The 19391-nt window shown below is 33.7% G+C and overlaps 1 protein-coding gene across 1 annotated transcript in view; it reads left to right on the top strand.

Moving 5' to 3' along the window:
- Positions 1-16778, top strand: part of LOC134242230 (uncharacterized) — a gene marked incomplete at its 3' end in the record, with an annotated part of 35057 nt that extends 18279 nt beyond the window's left edge. The window contains exons 5-9 of the mRNA XM_062724313.1: positions 821-889; positions 1181-2080; positions 6798-7010; positions 15300-15800; positions 16681-16778. Coding sequence (XP_062580297.1) covers positions 1255-2080; positions 6798-7010; positions 15300-15800; positions 16681-16778 — 1638 coding nt within the window. The remainder of the gene's footprint in view (positions 1-820; positions 890-1180; positions 2081-6797; positions 7011-15299; positions 15801-16680) is intronic.
- Positions 16779-19391: the final 2613 nt, after the last annotated feature.

Genomic DNA, 19391 nt, shown 5'->3' with positions numbered 1-19391 from the left:
TAGTAAGGTGTCCTCTAGCTGTCTGTCCATCAACTCTAAATTAAAGTTTTTGTCTGATTTCAATATACATGTAACCAGGCACACATATTAAGATACATAATTCTAGCTATCATTTTCTGATTTTGATGAATAGTGTTGCCATGGTTACAGAAATCTGTTTGAAATAATTTGAAATTGCTGCTCCTCCTACACTTTTGATCTGATTTCACTTTGATAAGTACATAGGTATAAGGCTACATTGATATGGCTACATTAAGATGCCAATCAAATATGGTAATTTTTCTAAAATTCTTACAAACCTTACTACTACATGTACTTTAGTTTTAGTCTGCAATATTTCCATGAAAAGAGACTAAATCAAGATCATTGTTCTGTTTATTGCTGTTGTAGAGTTTTAAGTCCAACTGTTTCTATTCTCTTCCTTTGCTATAGATGCAAACTAGTAGAGCTACAGTCTCAACAGAGACGTCTAGTTATATATAAACTGCTACATATCTCTTCCTCTGTTACAAACCAGTAGAGCTACAGTCTTGACAGAGACATCTGGTTAAATATACCATTTCATGACAAGCAGTAGAACTATGACTTTATACATGTAAGAAAGCTAGATTTATTCTCATGATAATTATTTGTACATTATCAAGTTGAAAAACTGGACAATAAGTTCAATTTAATAGAAATGCAATATTGAACAAATAAATATTTATTTTTAGTGATCTATTTAAATATATAATTATAATAAAAAAAATTTCTTCCAGTTACAATTTGTAATATAGTTTTACTTTACTGAGTGATTTGTAAATATTGATTTGTTGGACAGGTAATATAGTGAACACTTGGAGGCTGCTATCTATTGAGACATCAAAAGGACTCAGTTCCTAATGTAAAGGTATTTATAAAAAAAATTATATATACAGCAAAACTTGTTTAGTACACTCTGTACAAACACGGGGTTATAGTGAATTCACAGATATAGTAAAGTAATTTTATTGTGAGTTTGTTATATAACCGAGTTTTACTGTAATATTATATCATATTTTTATTATATGTGTTTGAATTCTATTTAATGTTCAAGTTTTTTTAAGCCAGAACATTGAATCTGACAATGATACAAGATTCAAGTATAAAAAGAGGCTTGTTATTGATGTAGAAAATTCTAGAACAGTGTTGTAATTTACAGAGAGATCTCCCTGACTGAAATCCACACAGGATTATAAAGTCACAGGAAACAGAAATACAAGTCTGGTGTCAGTTATGTATACAGCAGTATTACACAAATCTGTCACAGTGTCTGGTGTATATCAGTGTCTTCACATATCCCGTGTGTCAACAGACCGGGTCTGGATCTGTGATAGTAAAGGCAATCTCATTTTAACTAACACGACAGGAGACACACTAGATAAAGTGACAGATTTATTTCAATTTGGTGCTGGAATACATACTGTGTCTAGTGCTAGTGCTGTGATTTATATAGACAGTGACCATAACATCATAAAACTATCTGAAGATAAAGTAAAGACCATAGTGATACCATACACATCACCATGGTTACCAGTGAGTGTCTACAGCTCCCCCTCCACTGGAGACCTGCTGGTCGGGATGTATGATACTGGTGCAGTGACAGGCCAGGTACACCGTTACACTGACACAGGAAGACACATACAGACCACACAGCACGACAACACAGGTCAGGGACTGTATATAGAACCTTTCTACATCACAGAGAACCGCAATGGAGATGTTATTGTGTCTGACGGGCTCCGTCATGCTGTAGTGGTGACAGATCGTGACGGTAAATACCGGTTCTCCTACACACGTACTCCATCAGGATCAGGACTATGGCCACGTGGAATCTGTACTGACGCGCTGTCACACATCCTGGTATGTGATTATTACACCAGCACAGTACAAATCACTGACCAGGACGGTCTCTATCTGACACAGTTAGGGAGAGAACAACACGGGATATACAGACCATGCGGCCTGAGTTATGATTGTGATACACAGCTTCTCTGGGTTGGATCACGGTACAACACAGTAAACATTTACAGACTTATCAATGAAGGGGATGATCTGACTGGTAAGTTACATTATTGTATGATCGTGTATTTTATCTAATGATATTCTGTATATACAATAAAATAATTCAATTTTAAATCTTTATATACTATTAAATACTTTTTTGTGTAAATACCAACCATTTGAAATGATATTAAATGTATTAACATAACACATGTTACATGTTTATTTAATTATAATTTGTAACACAAAGTAACAAGAAATATTTCTAAGATAAACATGATAAAGAAAAATTATCTTATTATTATTTTAAGTATAAATTGTAGTTTAACTGATACAGTTTTTGATCAGAATACTTTTAAACTCATTTGCAAGGCAGGGTTTTCCAGCATGTCCAGAGAAAAAAACAATGGAATCATGTTATTAATAAACGTAAAGTTTTTGGAAACTTTTAAAACATTATCTGGAATTAAATAATCGCCCATTTAGAACTTAATCAGGTTTATATTACTGAGGCATATAAACAATTTTTTCTGTAGATAGAAAGGGTTTGTTGATCAGGTTTATATTACTGAGGCATATAAACAATTTTTTCTGTAGATAGAAAGGGTTTGTTGATCGAATGCAGATCACTCCCAACTATAGATACAGTGGGCTGGGCAAAGAGAGACAACTCCAAAATAAAGAACTGTGTACATAGTGTAGGAATGTCTGTTTCTTCTATTTGACAATGTATATATATGTCACTTAAAAATTAAAATCCTGCTGGAAATAAAGAACCTATATTTCTTATCTATTTAAGAATGTAAATCACTTGAAAATTAAAATGCCATTGGAATTTAGAAAAGAATAACATACAAATAATACATATATACAAATACTTTTAAAATATACATTGTATATAAAATATAAAGGTCAGGCCTTATGAAAAAAATAATATGGTTATTGGTGAAGAATTAAAAGTTTTGGGCTGGAATCTACTAAAAGCGTAGGAATCTTTAAATCTTATGAGGTATTCCACTGACCTTTTGGTATTTGTTATATGAATTTTGTCCAGCGTCATTTGTTGTCTATTAAAATTTATAAATGTTAACAGCTTCTTTCTCATAAACTGCTGAACAAATTTCAACCAATTTTGACATAGATCCTCTAGTAGAAGTTATCAAGAAATTGTGAATTCCATGGATCCCCCCCCCCCCCCCCCCGAGTCTAAAGATGGGGTTCTAATTATCATAGTGTATCATTGTATAATTTATTTAAAAGTCTTCTCTCTCTCCTGTAGATAAATCAGATTAGTTACATGTACATGATGTAGGTGAAAAATTGAGAAATTTTGTTGCAAAAGGGTTGGAGGGGGGGGGGGTTCTATTGATTAAAGGGAGAAGATGTTTATTTATTTGAAAATTTTCTTCTCAAAACCTGTATAGTAAGGAAACAAACTACAACAAACTAGGTGTATAGTAATGATGAGCGATCTCTAGTACTTCTTCTAAAATTGTCAATTGTAAGTTCCAAATTGGCCCAATTGGGTCAGGGATTCTAGTGTTAAAGTGAGGCTATGTTGACTTTATAGGGAAAATCACTGTATTATTAACTTGAAATGCAATGCTCATTGGCCATTATAGAGTATAAATTTGCAATTAGCAAAGATTTTTTTTTACAAGATTTGAGAAATTTTAGATTACATCATGTCCATGATCAAATGTTCTTGATCTAGGGCTGTATTACCGTAAAATCCTGTGTATAGAGCACAATGTTGTAAAAGACGCACCCCCAACTTTGGGGGTAAAAATCCTTAAAAACGCTGTTCCTATGTAAAAAGCGCATCCCAAAAAAACATCTTCCAATTTTCAAAAATGTAATATCACTTTAAGAATTTAAAGCACGAACTGTATAGAGTACATTTTTATGTGATAAGTGAGATTCAATGTTCTAAAAAAAAAAAGGAACCTCTCCCTTTTTCGATAGCAAATGATAAGCAACTTTATATATTAAATATTAAAAACATATATTTTTACAGATTCACTTTATGGAAGTTAATATATTGTGTATCTCGTTATTTATAAAGGGAAAGAACATTATGATTAACAATCTTTTTATAATTTAGAAAACCATTAAGTCTGAATAACTTATCCCAACTCAATCTCCATACACAAACACTTAAACTTATATGCATAGAGCAGCCCGGTCTTCCAGGCTGCAATAAAAAGAAAAAAATATTTTTATAAACTTTCTTTTTAGGAATGACAGCTAGAACCATGATTGGTCATATATTTGTATGTTAACATCCTCAGATAGTATGGATTCAAATTTTTTGAAATGATAACCTCTAAGGGTAGGGTCACAAAGGAAGATCAAAGTTTTACATGTACATTGGAATATAAAAGATCAAATCTTCTGCCCAGGAACAGCACATACATGTTGGTAAATTTTTATATGAAAGCATCCCCATGAAGTGTACAGTGGAGTCTCATTTATCTGGACGGTTTGGTTCCTAGTCAATTTTTCCGGATATGTGAACCATCCTGATATCTGAATCACCAGTTAAACAAGACAAAATAACACAATTAAAAATTTCGTTCTGGTGAAAAATTGTCTGGATACTGAAGGCAAGCATCGGGATATCTGAACGTCCACTGTAGATTCAAGCTTGTTCAAATTTATTAGGTAAAAATCTTCAAAACTTTTGCTCAAGATCAATCAACTAAAGCTATTTGTAATATTGATACCATTAAGGAAGGAGCATCAGCTAGTTTAAGGACCCTCTCTACACAAGTGCAAATTTTTTTTTAGACATTGAGAAAAAATTATTTTATAAAGGAGTTAATATTGAGCTTATTTATTTGATTTTTACTTTATGATGCGTTGCATTTACCCCCGGAAAAAATGTTCAAAGACATCACAGTATAAGTGAATAGAAATCACTTTAATTACTTCAATGGAGAAAATACATGTAAACAACACGTTCAGTTACTTTATCTTGGCCTTTTAAAATATTAGAATACTTAAATTCATTACATATTGAGTAATATATTGTAAATTTTTATGTTTTAGAATTTATATCTAAGGGCAGATCACTCAAACTGCAGAAAATACCTTAGAATCAGAACTCTTTAGCGTGCAGTGTAGAGAGGGTTCTTAAAATTCAAGTTTGGCACCCACACCTCTTTATGTAAACATTTCAATGATAAAGTGATTTGTGCCTTTTCTTAACCAATGTGGTCAGATGAGGTACAGCGCTATGACAAAAGTATTCGCGATTTTTCAAAATGGCGGACGTAAACACGATGCGCTTCGTAAAAATAAACAATAAATTGTGAAACAAATAACAGACTTACCTTTATTAATACTTGGTGAGGTGGCCCTTAGACTTGATTACTGCTAATAGTCGACGGGGAATAGATTCATACAAGGATTTGATATAGTTTTCGTCGAAGGAAGTCCAGATGTGTAAAATAGCATCGAACAATTCTTCCGGAGTCTTTATATTTGGAGCTCGATTTTGCAGAGTTCTCTTGATTTTTAGCCATAAATTCTCTATGATATTAATGTCCGGTGATTGAGCTGGCCATACAATTGTAGGAATATTATTTTGTTGTTTGTAATCTACAGTAATACGAGCTCTATGGACGGGGGCGTTGTCGTCTTGAAAACGATAGGTTTTGTTGAGGAAATGTCGGGCAATGACGGGCCAAAGTTGATCTTCTAAAATGGATATGTATTTTACTGCATTAATATTTCCATTGACCATGCAAAGTGTACCAACCCCGTGGTAAGTGATGCATCCCCACACCATTACCGAAATCCTTCTCTGCCGAGGGGGGCACATGCACTGCGGCAAGTACGATTCTTTAGATGTTCTCCACACATACATTCTATGATTCTCTCCTAAAACTATCTGACTTTCATCAGAAAATATAATTGTGTTCCAATAATTATTCACTGTGAGTTTTCTTTTCTCTAAACACCATGCAACACGCCTTTTTCTGTTGATCTCGGAAACGACCATTTTTTTTCTAACAACTCTTCGCTTATAATCATGATCACGTAAAAATCTTTGGACTGTCCGTGGATTAACAAAGTCATTAGCATCCCTGCTTTCATTAAATTCATTAGTAATATCCTTTAAAACCCGTCCTCTGTTAGTTTTAGTATGTCTAATAATCCAGTTCCGATCTCGTTTTGACAGCTTCCGGGGACGTCCTTTTCTTTTCAAAGTTTTGACTTCACCAGTTGACAAATATTTTTTCCAAATAGATCTGATGGTTGACTCAGGTATTTGTAATAAATTCACAATTACTGATGTTTTTTGCCCCTCCTTTTTCATTTCCACAATTAATTTTTTGACATCATTAGATATTTCTGTAGATTTCCTACCCATCGTAATATCTGTGTGTTTACATAAAATCCAAAACAGCAGACGATAAAAATACTTACATATAACGTCACTTCCGATGTGAAGACAACTCTGTAAAAATTTCGTATGTCAACACGGCATCTAATTAGAGTTATTGCCCATTCCCCGAGCGAGGCGCAGCGCAAGAAAGACGCCATTGCGTAAAAATCGCGAATACTTTTGTCATAGCGCTGTATGTGGCTGATGGGCTTTTTATGTCTATGTATCTTTACAGTATTGTATTATACTCAGGTGACTATTATGGCCCATGGGCCTCTGAATTTTATTCTTTGTTTAATGGAAAAAATTTCTATTGTGTTCTGAGAACTCTTCTTAAATAGAACATGATTGTGACTTTTTTATCCAACCTTTGATGTTTTAGATAAAGTTGATGAGTTAAAGACGTTCTTGAGAAAGGAGAAGACAACTGTTACCCATGCCAGAGGAATACTTGTTGGATGTGCTGAGGCTGGAAAAACAACGCTACTGAAGCGATTAAGAGGGCAAAGTCAAAATATCGGTGAAGTTACAGAGTCCACCAGGGGATTGGAAGTCCATCAACATCTTTTCATTGTTAAAGATGGAATTTTAGAAGGTAACTGATACACTTACACGGGATATATAGACATTTTTTGCTCTTTTACAGATTTTACATTTTAAAGCCAAAGACCTAAAGACCTTCACTAATACCATTTTACCATATTTACTGTGGCTCTGTTTCCTGCGTAAAAGTAAAAATTGAAGCCCTTCACTGATAAATGGCAGTGTCTCTTTTTCAGAGAAAAATAACTGAAAATTTTTGATAAAATGAGACGTCAAACCACACACAATCAAGAATTTATTTATTTTCTCTTTCTTAGAAAGCAATTGTTGGATTTCAAGACTTTCGAGCTGAACTTACATTAACAAACTTTAACTTTCACCTTTTTGAGGGTTGGGGTGATAAAGCCTTTTATTACTAGTATATACCCTAAAGTTCCTTGTTTTTGTAACTGTTAATTTTACAGAGTTTTATCCAATATTCCAAATCACCACGCAGGGGTAATAAGGAAACATACAAAATATTCTACCTTGACTAAATTAGTGCTACATTATTACGTCATAGTAGGCGAGGTGACGTCAATTTCATAAAACAAGTTTTCGTAATATTGGTATATACATATGTAATTCAAGGACTCGATTGCACGGCGTCACGTGATCACGTCATATGGTGAGTAAAAAAAGAATGTTTGCTGTAACTATTACCGGAATAAGGAGCGTCGTATGTTTGCGCTTGACAAAAGTTTTTTTTTCTAAAGTAGAGAGAGTATAAGATATTAAAGATTGTGACGATGCACTGAAAGTGTTGGTGAGCGTTGATCATATTTTTTATCAACGTGCATGTTTTACGATTTGACACGTCTATCTATCGTTTTTCGTTGAACATTGAAATTTATTTCATTAAAAATAAATTTGATTTATAACTTGAGGTTTATATCTTCATTTTGAAATTAGAATTTTATTTAAAATTGTTGTTTATCATAGGATCTACATCTATTTGTAAATAATTTCCAATAAGAGATTCAGACGGCGTGATTTACTAGATACATGTATAAATATTGATGAAGGAAGGCGATTTTGATAAATGTATTACGGCGATGACCACTTAGGGCTAGAAGAGATATCTTTTAAAAAAAAAAATATCACAGAGGATTTTGTTTTCTCCTATTAGATCTTTAGCATTTTCAGCAGTAAACATCGACCGCGTAAACATTCAATCATCGTCGCACATATATTGTAAACGATTGTTGTAAAATGTTTTATGCGTCGTATTGAAACACAACACACTTCTGAAAGAATATCAGGGAAGATAAATGAACATAAATAAATAAAAGAAACATGTGAACTCATCATGCTTATGGGAATACATTTGAAAACTGTTTGTTTTTTAATCACATGAACATTAACATAGATGTTTCACTCCAGCATTTATCATAAAGCGACGGAAAGTGATTTCAATCAATGATTATTTTATAATCAAAACAGTAGATCTATAGTTTTGACGTCAATTCTATCATTATGACGTCACAATGGAGATAGCGCTCATCAATGTACAGGAAATGAAGTGTACTTACTTGAAAAGAATCGGAAGCAAAACTACTTGTAAATGACTAAATGTGAATATTTAGAATAATCAGAATTACTATAATTTGGCCAGTAAGATTATTAATGATGAATACATTTATATAAAAAAAAACATATAAATAATGCAGTTGTAAACACGTTTTAGAAAATAACCTCTATTCATTCAATCTGTTTAAATGTCTGACACCCCCCCACCCCCCACCCCCCCGATTCCAGGTCACTGAGAAGAAACTTCGCTGAGTGTTCCAAGCGAGGAATAAAGCCTTTGAGGACTGTGCACTGGTTTATAATATATCATTTATATATATTGATTATAGTAACAAAATGAATGTTTTGGAGATAAAAAATTGAGTTTGAAAAAAAAAAGTTATTTTCGTGACCACTGTCGGTAATAAGTAAATAATTGTGCTTCACATGTAAAATGAGCATCAGCTGCCAGATTTTCAGAGAAAAAGTATTTATTTATCTATACATATGGCCTTTATTGTCTTTAAACAGATTATGCATATTTAGGGTCCAACAACAAACCATCATATGAAAATCTGTGAAATCTTTTAATATTCTAGGAGGGGGGGGGGGCTGAAATGCATGTACCTTCAAAATTAATCTGATTACACCACTTCGTATTTTAACCATAAGTCACTTATAATGACTAGTACAGCATATATTAGTTTTGGGAAAATTCATTGGGTAATTTTTAGCTCACTTCGACGAAGTCGAGATGAGCTTATGCTATACCCCCGGCGTCGGCGTCGGCGTTAGCAGGTTAAAGTTTTAGGAGCAAGTCCATTCCCAAGTAACTATTACCCCTATCTGAACCAAACTTGCATGGATGATGCATCTAGGGATGTACACTACCAGACTTGCTTCGGATGCTGGATCTGACCTACATTTTCCAGATGAGTGACCAGGTTAAAGTTTTTGGAGCAGGTCCATTCCCAAGGAATTATAAGCCCTACCTGAACCAAACTTGCATGGATGATGCAGCTAGGGATATACACTACCAGACTTGCTTCGGATGCTAGATCTGACCTACATTTTCTAGATGAGTGACCAGGTTAAAGTTTTTGGAGCAGGTTCGGAGCAGGTCCATTCCCAAGGAATTATAAGCCCTACCCAGACCAAACTTGCATGGATGATGCATCTATGAATGTACACTACCAACTTGCTTCGGATGCTGGATCTGACCTACATTTTCCAGATGAGTGACCAGGTTAAAGTTTTTGGAGCAGCCCATTCCCAAGGAATTATAAGCCCTACCTGAACCAAACTTGCATGGATGATGCATCTATGAATGTACACTACCAGACTTGATTCGGATGCTGGATCTGACCTACATTGTCTAGATGAGAGACCAGGTTAAAATTTTTGGAGCATGTCCATTCCTCAGGAACTATAAGCCCTATTTTGACCAAACTTGCATGGATGATGCATCTAGGGATGGACACTACCAGAATTGCTTCGGATGCTGGATCTGACCTATTTTTTTTATATCCAAGTAACTATAAGCCTTACCTAAACCAAACTTGCTTGGATGATGTATCTAGGGATGGACACGACCAGACTTGCTTCGGATGCTGGATCTGACCTACATTTTCATTCCTGAGTAACTATGAGCCCTATTTGGACCAAACTTACATAGATGATGTATCTAGGGATGGACACTACCAGACTTGCTTCAGATGCTTGATCTGACCTACATTTTCATTCCCAAGTAACTATAAGCCCTACCTGAAGCAAACTTGCATGGATAATGTATCTAGGGATGGACACTACCAGCCTTGCTTTGGATGCTGGATCTGACCTACATTTTCATTCCCAAGTGATTATAAGCCCTAGCTAAACCAAACTTGCATGGATGATGCATCTTAGGATGGACACTATCAGACTTGCTTGGGATGCTGGATCTGACCTATATTTTCCATACAAGAGACCAGGTTAAAGTTTTGGTAACAGATCAATCCGAATGAACTTGAAGTCTTTGATATCTGCAGATTTAACACTAAATGTGTAAATGCCTTGTAGAGGGTTAAGAACAACTTGCAAGAATATTGTTGTTGGGATGAATACTTAATATTAAGAAAATATGATGTAGGATTTGCATTACTTAAACTGATAACATTCGTCGAGGTGAGCTTCGTAATCTTTGATTACCTATGTTTTGTCTAGACGTTAAAAACTGCTATTTAGGTGAAAATATTACTGCAAATTTACAATTAATACTTCCCCAAAAAACAATGGCATTACTACTTTTATCAATAGTTTCCGAAGCAATTTTTATTTTCAATAAAAATAAAGCATATTATTAAATATCTGCAAGAAAATTTTTAATTTGCTTCAATTTTGTTGCATATATGGCATTATTAAACATTCACCTCATAGATATCAAAAGATTAAAAATGGTGATACCATGGCAACCATAACTTCCTTATGAGCCTGATGATCATGCTTGATACTTTGATATAATGGTATTATTGACATTAGGAACGTTATATGTAAAAATGAAAAAAAAGTCATTGGGCAGAATTTTTTCACGGACCCGTGCAATCCTTTCCTTAACTCTAGAAAATGAATAGATACGTGTGTAAACATTAACAAAAATAAAATGTTTTTATTTTGTTATGCTGTATCTGTCATTTGATTAAACTCTATCACCGATGACGTCATATGTGTACTTCAAATAACTTGGGAATTCATCATGTCATGTAAAGAGAATTTGGCTAAGACGGCATGTACAAAGATAGGTAAAATGGAGTTTAAAAGGAAATATCGTGAATATCATGTAAAATTCCTATGGAGTTCAGTTAATTAAACAGGTATGCTAATTTATTTTCATCAATTATATTCTCTTTCGAAGACAGTCAGCTCTATATGAATCTCGGTCAGTCTTTCCTTTGTCATTCGTTACAAAAATAATGCAACAGAACAACAATAAGCTGGATATTTCAAAACATAAGATTTGTACAGATGGAAAGTTTGCCTTCTGACAATCTTAGAAAGTGCTGCTAGAATCCCGAGTTAAGCGTGGTTTTACGAAAAATCTCGGTTCAAATGTATAAAATTCAAAACATTGGGTAAGGTTTCGTGCCAATGTGTGGAATAATTATTTTACTGAAAGGACAGTGGGATTCTAGCAGCACTTTTTAGGCAAAATAGATGTTTTTCAACTCTATTTTTTACTTAAAGAAATTATTAGACTCCGTGGTATTGTTGTTCTGTTAGCTTTTTTTATTAAGTAAAATTTCACTATGAATAGAAGTCATGTGATGCTGTGGCGGTGGTGCACGTCTTTGCGTTAGACACTCTTTTATCTGTATGCAATAGTTAATAACAGTTTAATTTACCTTTATTAGCAGTTTTGGTAATTTATCAAACTTAATTTTCTTTAAAAAGTCTAAATTTCTCGAGAAAATACTTATATGCTTCCTTAACATACCCGTGCACAATTGTTTTCTCAATCCATATCATTTCTCTCTGAAATTGATGATGTAGTACACAGAAACATAACATTTTTTTTCTAGCAAATCAAAATGTTCCTTAACAAAATGCTTTGTTACAAGGAAAAATATTATTTATTTTTAAAACTATATTTTGATAGTTTTAAGGAGGGTATTAAATTGTATAATAAAGAACAAGTAACAGTTTCAATACAAATTAAGCCCTATATTTTTCTAAAATAATGAAAGTTATATAAGAAATTAAGATTCATTCTTTCTGATTCATTGGAATTCCATGCCCTAAATGCTTATTGTGTTGTCATTAACTTGTGCAATTTCCCATATTTTCTTAAAAAGTTTCAGAACACAGATTTTCAGTGATGCTTTCTTTCAAAAAACATACTCTGCTACCGTCACCCAAAAAGATTTTGAGACATGTGATTTATCAAAGCAGTTTACATAATAAATGCAAAAACTGAATTGGGCAATGGTGGCAGACACTATTTTTTAAAGGAAAATAAGCACAGGAGGCTTTTCTGCATTAAAATTAGAAATATATACCAAATTGATAATGTCATATTTCCAGGAAAGTCCTCCTTCACGTCATATTCTTTAATGATTTATCATATCCATCTACTCAACTCTTGTTAGAGACAATTTCATAACTTTTTTTAAGAACATTAAAATTTTAAGGGCACAATAAAGTCCAAATTGTACCTTCTTCTTTATCATTACAGTGTATAACAGTAACTTGATCCAAAGAGTCGTATCACGTCTCATTGACAGGCACAGATCATCAGAACAAACTGGACGCTTCGTGTCTTGTTTGATCTAATGATCCGCACCTTTCAACTCAACGTTGTACGACTCTTCAGATCAATTAGCTGTTATAATGATAAATATGTACCTGTCTATATTCAATATTATTCATTATGCCCCCCCCCCTCGAAGAGGGGAGGGCATATTGCTTTGCTGCTGTCTGTTGGTCCCTTAGTTTCTGTTCATTTTATTCACAAGCGTTGCACATATTGAAATGAAATTTGGTATACAGATAAATCACATTAATATCTAGGTCAAGTTCTGTTTTTGGAACGTCAAGGATCGCACCATTTTAGACAGAGTTATGCCATTTGGACTTAGAAAAATTCCAATTATTTGTAGTTTCCGTACATTATCTTCCCAGCTGTTACACATACTGAAATGAAATTGGTATTCAGATATATCACATGAATATCTAGGTCAAGTTCTGGTTACAATCGGACTATTTTTAGGTCACCTGAGTTTACTCAGGTGACCTATTGCTATCTGTTTTCGTCCGTCGTCGTACGTTGTGCGTTAACATTTGAACATTTTCAGCTTCTTCTCTGCAACCACTGAACCAATTTCAACCAAATTTGGCACAGAGCATTTATGGGTGAAGGGGAACAAAATTTGTGAATTTCATGATCCCTGCCCCCCAGGGGCCTGAGGGACGGGGCCAAAACCAAGAAATTAATGCAATCTTTAAAAATCTTCTTCTTTACTCCTGGGCATCAAGCAGTCAAACTGTTTGCATGATTATAATCAGCAATGAGTCCTCTACCAAAATTGTGAAATTCATGGCCCTGGGATCAGGGGTTCTAGTGCTAGGGTGGGACTATATAGATTATATAGTGAAAATGCATTATTTCTTTGAAAATCTTCTTCTCTGCTTCTGGGTATTAAATAAACTAAGTACATAGTTATGATGAGCAAGAGTGCCTCTACCAAAATTGTGAATTTTATGGCCCCAGGGTCAGGGGTTCTGGTGTTAGGGTGGGGCTCTATTGATTATATAGTGAAAATACAGGAATTCTTTGAAAATCTTCTTCTCTGCTCCTGGGTATTAGATAAACTAATTAAGTGCCTAGTTATGGTGTGCAAGAGTGCCTCTACCAAAGTTGTGAATTTTATGGCCCCAGGATTAGGGGTTCTATTATTGGGGGGGGGGGGGGGGGGGGGGGCTCTATTGATTATATAATGAAAATACATGAACTCTTTGAAAATCTTCTTCTCTGTTCCTGGGTATTAAATAAACAAACTAAGTGCATAGTTATGATGAGCAAGAGTGCCTCTACCAAAATTGTGAATTTTATGGCCCCAGGGTCAGGGATTCTAGTGCTAGGGCGGGGATCTAAAGATTTTGTAGCTAAAATACATGAATTCTTTGAAAATCTTCTTCTCTGCTCCGGGGTATTAAATAAACTAAGTGCATAGTTATGATGAACAAGAGTGCCTCAACCAAAATTGTGAATTTTATGGCCCCAGGGACAGGGGTTCTGGTGTTATGGTGAGGTTCTATTGATTATATTGTGAAAATGCATTAATTCTTCGAAAATCTTCTTCATTGCTTCTGGGTATTAAATAAACTAACTAAACACATAGTAAAGATGAGCAAGAGTGCCTCTTCCAGATTTGTGAATTTTATGGCCCCAGGGTCAGGGGTTCTTGTGTTAGGGCGGGGCTCTATAGATTATATAGTGAAAATTCATTAAATCTTTAAAAATGTTCTTCTCTGCTCTAGGGTATTAAGCAGACGAACTACCTATATAGTTATTATCTACAAGGGCCCGAATCTTCCAGAATTGTGAATTTCAAGGCCCCAGGGTCAGGGGTAATATGGGGGGTGTAATTATATACTGAAAATGAATGAATGGTTTGAAATCTGCTCCTTGGTATTAATCAAATATCAAGGCCTAAGGGTCAGGGGTTCATGTGTGGTAGGGACACTACTGATTATTGCTGAATTTAACTCATTAGTTGAAATGCATTTTTTGTTCCCCTACCTTGTGTATGGGTATTAAGTAAACAAACTAAGCAACTGCTAAGTGTATTGTTATGATGAATTAAATTTAATCACTGGAAAGTTGTTGCATAATGCTCAGGTGACCTATAAGGCCCATGGGCCTCTTGTTGTCAGAGTTATGCCCCTTAGACTTAGAAAAAATTCAATTATTTGCAATTTCTGTTTATTTTCTTTGCAACTGTTGTACAAAATTGAATTGAAATTTAGTATACAGATTTATCATATGAATATCTAAGCCAAATTATGTTTTGGGTACAATCATACCATTTTTGACAGAGTTTTGCCCTTTTTGGAGAAATTCCTATTTTTGGGGAAGGCGGCATAAGTGTTTTGCTAACATCTCTTGTTTAAAACATATCATATGCATTTAAAAGAAGGCGAATATGATAAAATTATCTGTAATAATTTGTAATGTTAGTAAATATTTCTTGAGTACTGTACATGTACATATCAGATAAGATAATTTTAATGAAAATTATTTTAATACATGTTTTTACAGTAGTTGATGACGATTCACCATTGAAGACATTTATCAGGATAAATGCCGCGGACCTGAAGCCAAAAATAAGCAGTGCAGTTGACCATTCCAATCCAAATGAAAATAGAGATAATTCGGGACTGAAAAGTCATTACAAAGAGAGGGGGGAAACCATGCTCTATAGCCGAGAAGAAGAGAAAGTTGAGTTGTCTAGTTCACCTAATGAAGGCAAAGAAGAAGTCAATACAGTAGAGGTAATGGCCCTTGTTCTTTCCTCAAAAGAAGAAAAAAGGGTGAAAGATGAAATTTTTCAGAAAATCTTGTCTGAAAAAGAGAACTTACCAACTGTCAGCATGCTGGACTTTGCTGGTCAGTTAGCGTATTATGCCTGTCACCAAATTTACGTAACACCAAAGGCCTTCTTTATCCTTGTGTTGGACATGACTAAGAAGTTTGAAGATGTTGTTGATAGGGAAAAAGATAATCAAGAAGGATCCATCTTCTCTGTGTGGACTTACAAAGGTAAGACATAGTATTGTCATGTCAAAATTTTGTCTGTATGGCTTACACTCATGTCGATGAAAAAACATTATGCAGTATAAGACACTCTAGCTTGCCAAAAAAATGTAAGAGAAAATTAAAAAAAATTAGAGAAAGTTCAAAGGGGGGGGGGGGTAGTTCACTTTAGCCAGGGAGCTTTTTTTTTCTGACTGTTAACTTCACATTTGCTTTTCTAAAGATCCAGTTATATAGACAAGTTTCAATTACACTTTTTACAAATTGTCCTAGGGTATACATTATTCAATTCTGTGCAACTGAAGGACCAAGCCATCTTTAAAAAAGAAAGATAATTGAGAGTAAATGATCAATTAATGGCATTCAAAAAATTCTCTAAGAACCATCCAGAGTCCTCTCATAGTGAAGATTAAAGTTTGTTCAAATCGTGTACCCAGAGAGAAAGGAAGGACCACAATGGGCCAAAATGATTTAATAGGAAATTACAGGATAAATTTGAAAAAAAAAATCCTTCTTTCTAGAAAGGCTAGCATGCTTAAGCCTTGATAAGTTTATAATAATTATGAGATTGCCTGATGGTTTGTTGCATACATACAATTTGCTACTGACTCTATACACAGTAGTAAATTGTTGAATATAATTATGTAAGTGATTTTTAAAAGGGATTTCACAGGCAGTTTAATATTCATTATTTACTATACATTTTGCAATTACATAAAATTAAAAGTCTAATGAGCGTTTTTACATAATTATTGAGCGTTTTTGCATTTAAAAAAAAAAGAAAAAGCCTGTTCCTGTTCACTCTTGTAAGTACAATAGAAGTATTAGTAATCGTCAATGATGTTTTTCTGTTTTATCCTATTACGACGCCCTATTTCTTTGTCAGACTACCTGAAGTTTTGGATAACCTCAATCAAGACTTTTGGAGGCACTAAGGCACCACTGTTCATTATTGTCACACACACAGAAGGAACATCTATAGATGTAAGTATAACTGATGTAACAGTTATATATATAATAGATAACTGATATAACAGATGTAAGTTGAACTGAAATGTAAATATTTCATACTAGATGTCAATTATAAGAAGTTATGCTAAAAAGTCAAGGGAGTAAAAATGGATTTTTCCCTGGTTTTAAATATATGCAGATCACTCTCTTTCGCTCATCTTAGCAAAAAACTCAATTGAGCTTATCTGACTTCACTAACCTTGTCTCTTATCTTCTTTAGCTCACCTGAGCCAAATGCTCACGTGAGCTTTTCATGTTCAAAATTTGTCCGTTGTCAGTCGTCGTCGATGTCGCCATTGTCAGAGTTAACTGCATGTTAAAGTTTTCCTCTTCTTCTCAAGAAACACTGAGCCAATATCAACCAAACTTGCCACAAATTACACTCATTATCTCGAACATGGGATATCTCTAATACCCCGCTTTTGTCGAAGTCGATCGCCGGTCCCGTCCATATTCTCTATAAATATGATTTAAAAAAAAACACCTGTTTTGTCAAACACGGTAATCTTGAATACGAAGTATGTTCAACATCTCAAGACCCTTTTTACCTGGCTTATCTCAAAGTGCAGTGGATTTTGGGGTCTACTGAACACACCTGGCATCACGACTTCAAACATTCTTGCAAGTGGCTATCAATTAAGACCTTCAAACCTAGTGAATCTTAATTAATCCCAAGCTCATGTTGGGTATCTGTGACAGGTTAATTGGTATGACAGCTTGGGTGTTTGGTGTAGTCCTATATGATCGATAAAACTAACCACTTCGCAGCAACTCAGAAATTAAGGATGTTCGATCCTGAGATTTTGAGCATATTTTGGTCAGGTCCTTTATTTAAAGAATTCTGCATCATTTTTAAGTTCTAACATTAATTCTGAATTATACAGTGCAAATTTATTTTCATTCAATGAAAAAACCGCGATTAAATTCCCTTCAAGTAAAATTAAGCTATAGTGACTATATTTTGTGGCGGAAGGCTTTTTTTTAAGACGAAAATCATCATTTTTTCCATTTTGAACTATAACAATACTGATAATTTTGGAATTCTATTTTTCCACCCTGGTTGCACACAAAGCTGTTTTTTGCAGTGAAATGTGTTATGCTGGTTCTGAACACTATTAAATTATTTCCAATGAATTCTATTAAAAAAAGTGTGACATATATAGTTATTATATTCTGAAAATCTGGGGGGAAAATTGAGCCAATTTTAACGTAAAATTAACACTTTTTTATAGTAATATCTGAAAATTTACATCATAAATCCCCACTTTGATGTTCTTTTTCTAAATATTCAAGATAAATTTGACCTATTTGCTTAAAATCAGAAAAAGATAAAGACTTCAAAAAAAAATCTTGTTTATTAAATATTCATTGCCAGAAAAATAACATTTTATTAGTGCAGAAGGTCAAATAATTGATTATACGAAGCAATTTGAAACTTTTTCATAGTCACAATTTTTAAGTGTATTTTATTAAACAAACTTACAGCTCATTTTGCTTCATGCTTTAATTGGATAAAAATATTGGAGGGAAAACGTCAAAAATGTCATTTTTAATTAAGACACACATTTCTGTGCAAAAGGGTAATATTAAATGTATTGTAAGGCCAAAGGAAGCCTATTGACCCCCATTTTTTTATTTGAATTTTAATCAAGCTATGTATGCAGAATCTGAAAATATACTTGGCAAAAAAAATTTAAGACTTTAAATATCAGGATCGAACGTCGTTAAATACAGACAGTATTACTGATATTGCATTTAATATGTTCCTGCATATTAATTAAAATTGTAAATTCATAAAACACAAACATTTTTTACAATAAACTTAATCACTTAAGTTGCATTGTGTAATGCATAGCGATTGATTACATTCATGTTTACATGTGTATATTAAAAACATAACCTTGACTGCCATTTGCATTGTTAGTTTTGTAAACTATATGTTCCTTTGTAATACATATACAGTGTTTCCGTTAACGCATATTTCTGCGTATTTTACGCATAAAAATTACTTTTGACCCCCAAAAACGTCACCTAGAGGGTTATCATGACGCAGAAAAAAGGATAAAAACAAGTTTTAAAAATCCAGTTCAATATTGATGTTTTCATAGAAAAAGATATTTTATATGTTTAATTTACATTCTGGACAACTTTTTAGGAATTAATCATTGCTTTTAGTTTAATTTCAAAGTGGCAGTGAATTGAAATCGGCATTTCCATGTCAACAATCTATTAAATATTCTTTTGTACGACTTATCTTATTCTTAACAAAACCGGAAGTGTAGATAAAAATGGTGCTTTAGCATTTTCGGCATGTTCAGTCTTACATCGGCATAATTTTATCAGTTTGGCTTTGTCAAAAAGACTAATTATGGTAATAAAAAGGTGAGGAAAGTTCAAATCTTTAATAAACAGTCTTGTAAAGCAATCAACCACTTTCAATTGTTATCTTTTGATTGAGGCATTCACGAAACACTTATGGTGTAATCGGTAAAATGTAACCGTGTACCGGTAAAATGAAGGAAGTGTACATGTATCAATTATATTTTACTTTCATTTTTTATTAATTTTAAAGATCAAATATATGAT

Source organism: Saccostrea cucullata, unplaced genomic scaffold (genome assembly GCF_032062105.1).
Source record: "Saccostrea cucullata isolate Sc308-1 unplaced genomic scaffold, CSIRO_AGI_Scuc_v1 ctg2820, whole genome shotgun sequence".
NCBI classification, from domain to species: Eukaryota; Metazoa; Mollusca; class Bivalvia; order Ostreida; family Ostreidae; genus Saccostrea; species Saccostrea cuccullata.
This window is presented reverse-complemented; position numbering and strand designations above follow the sequence as displayed.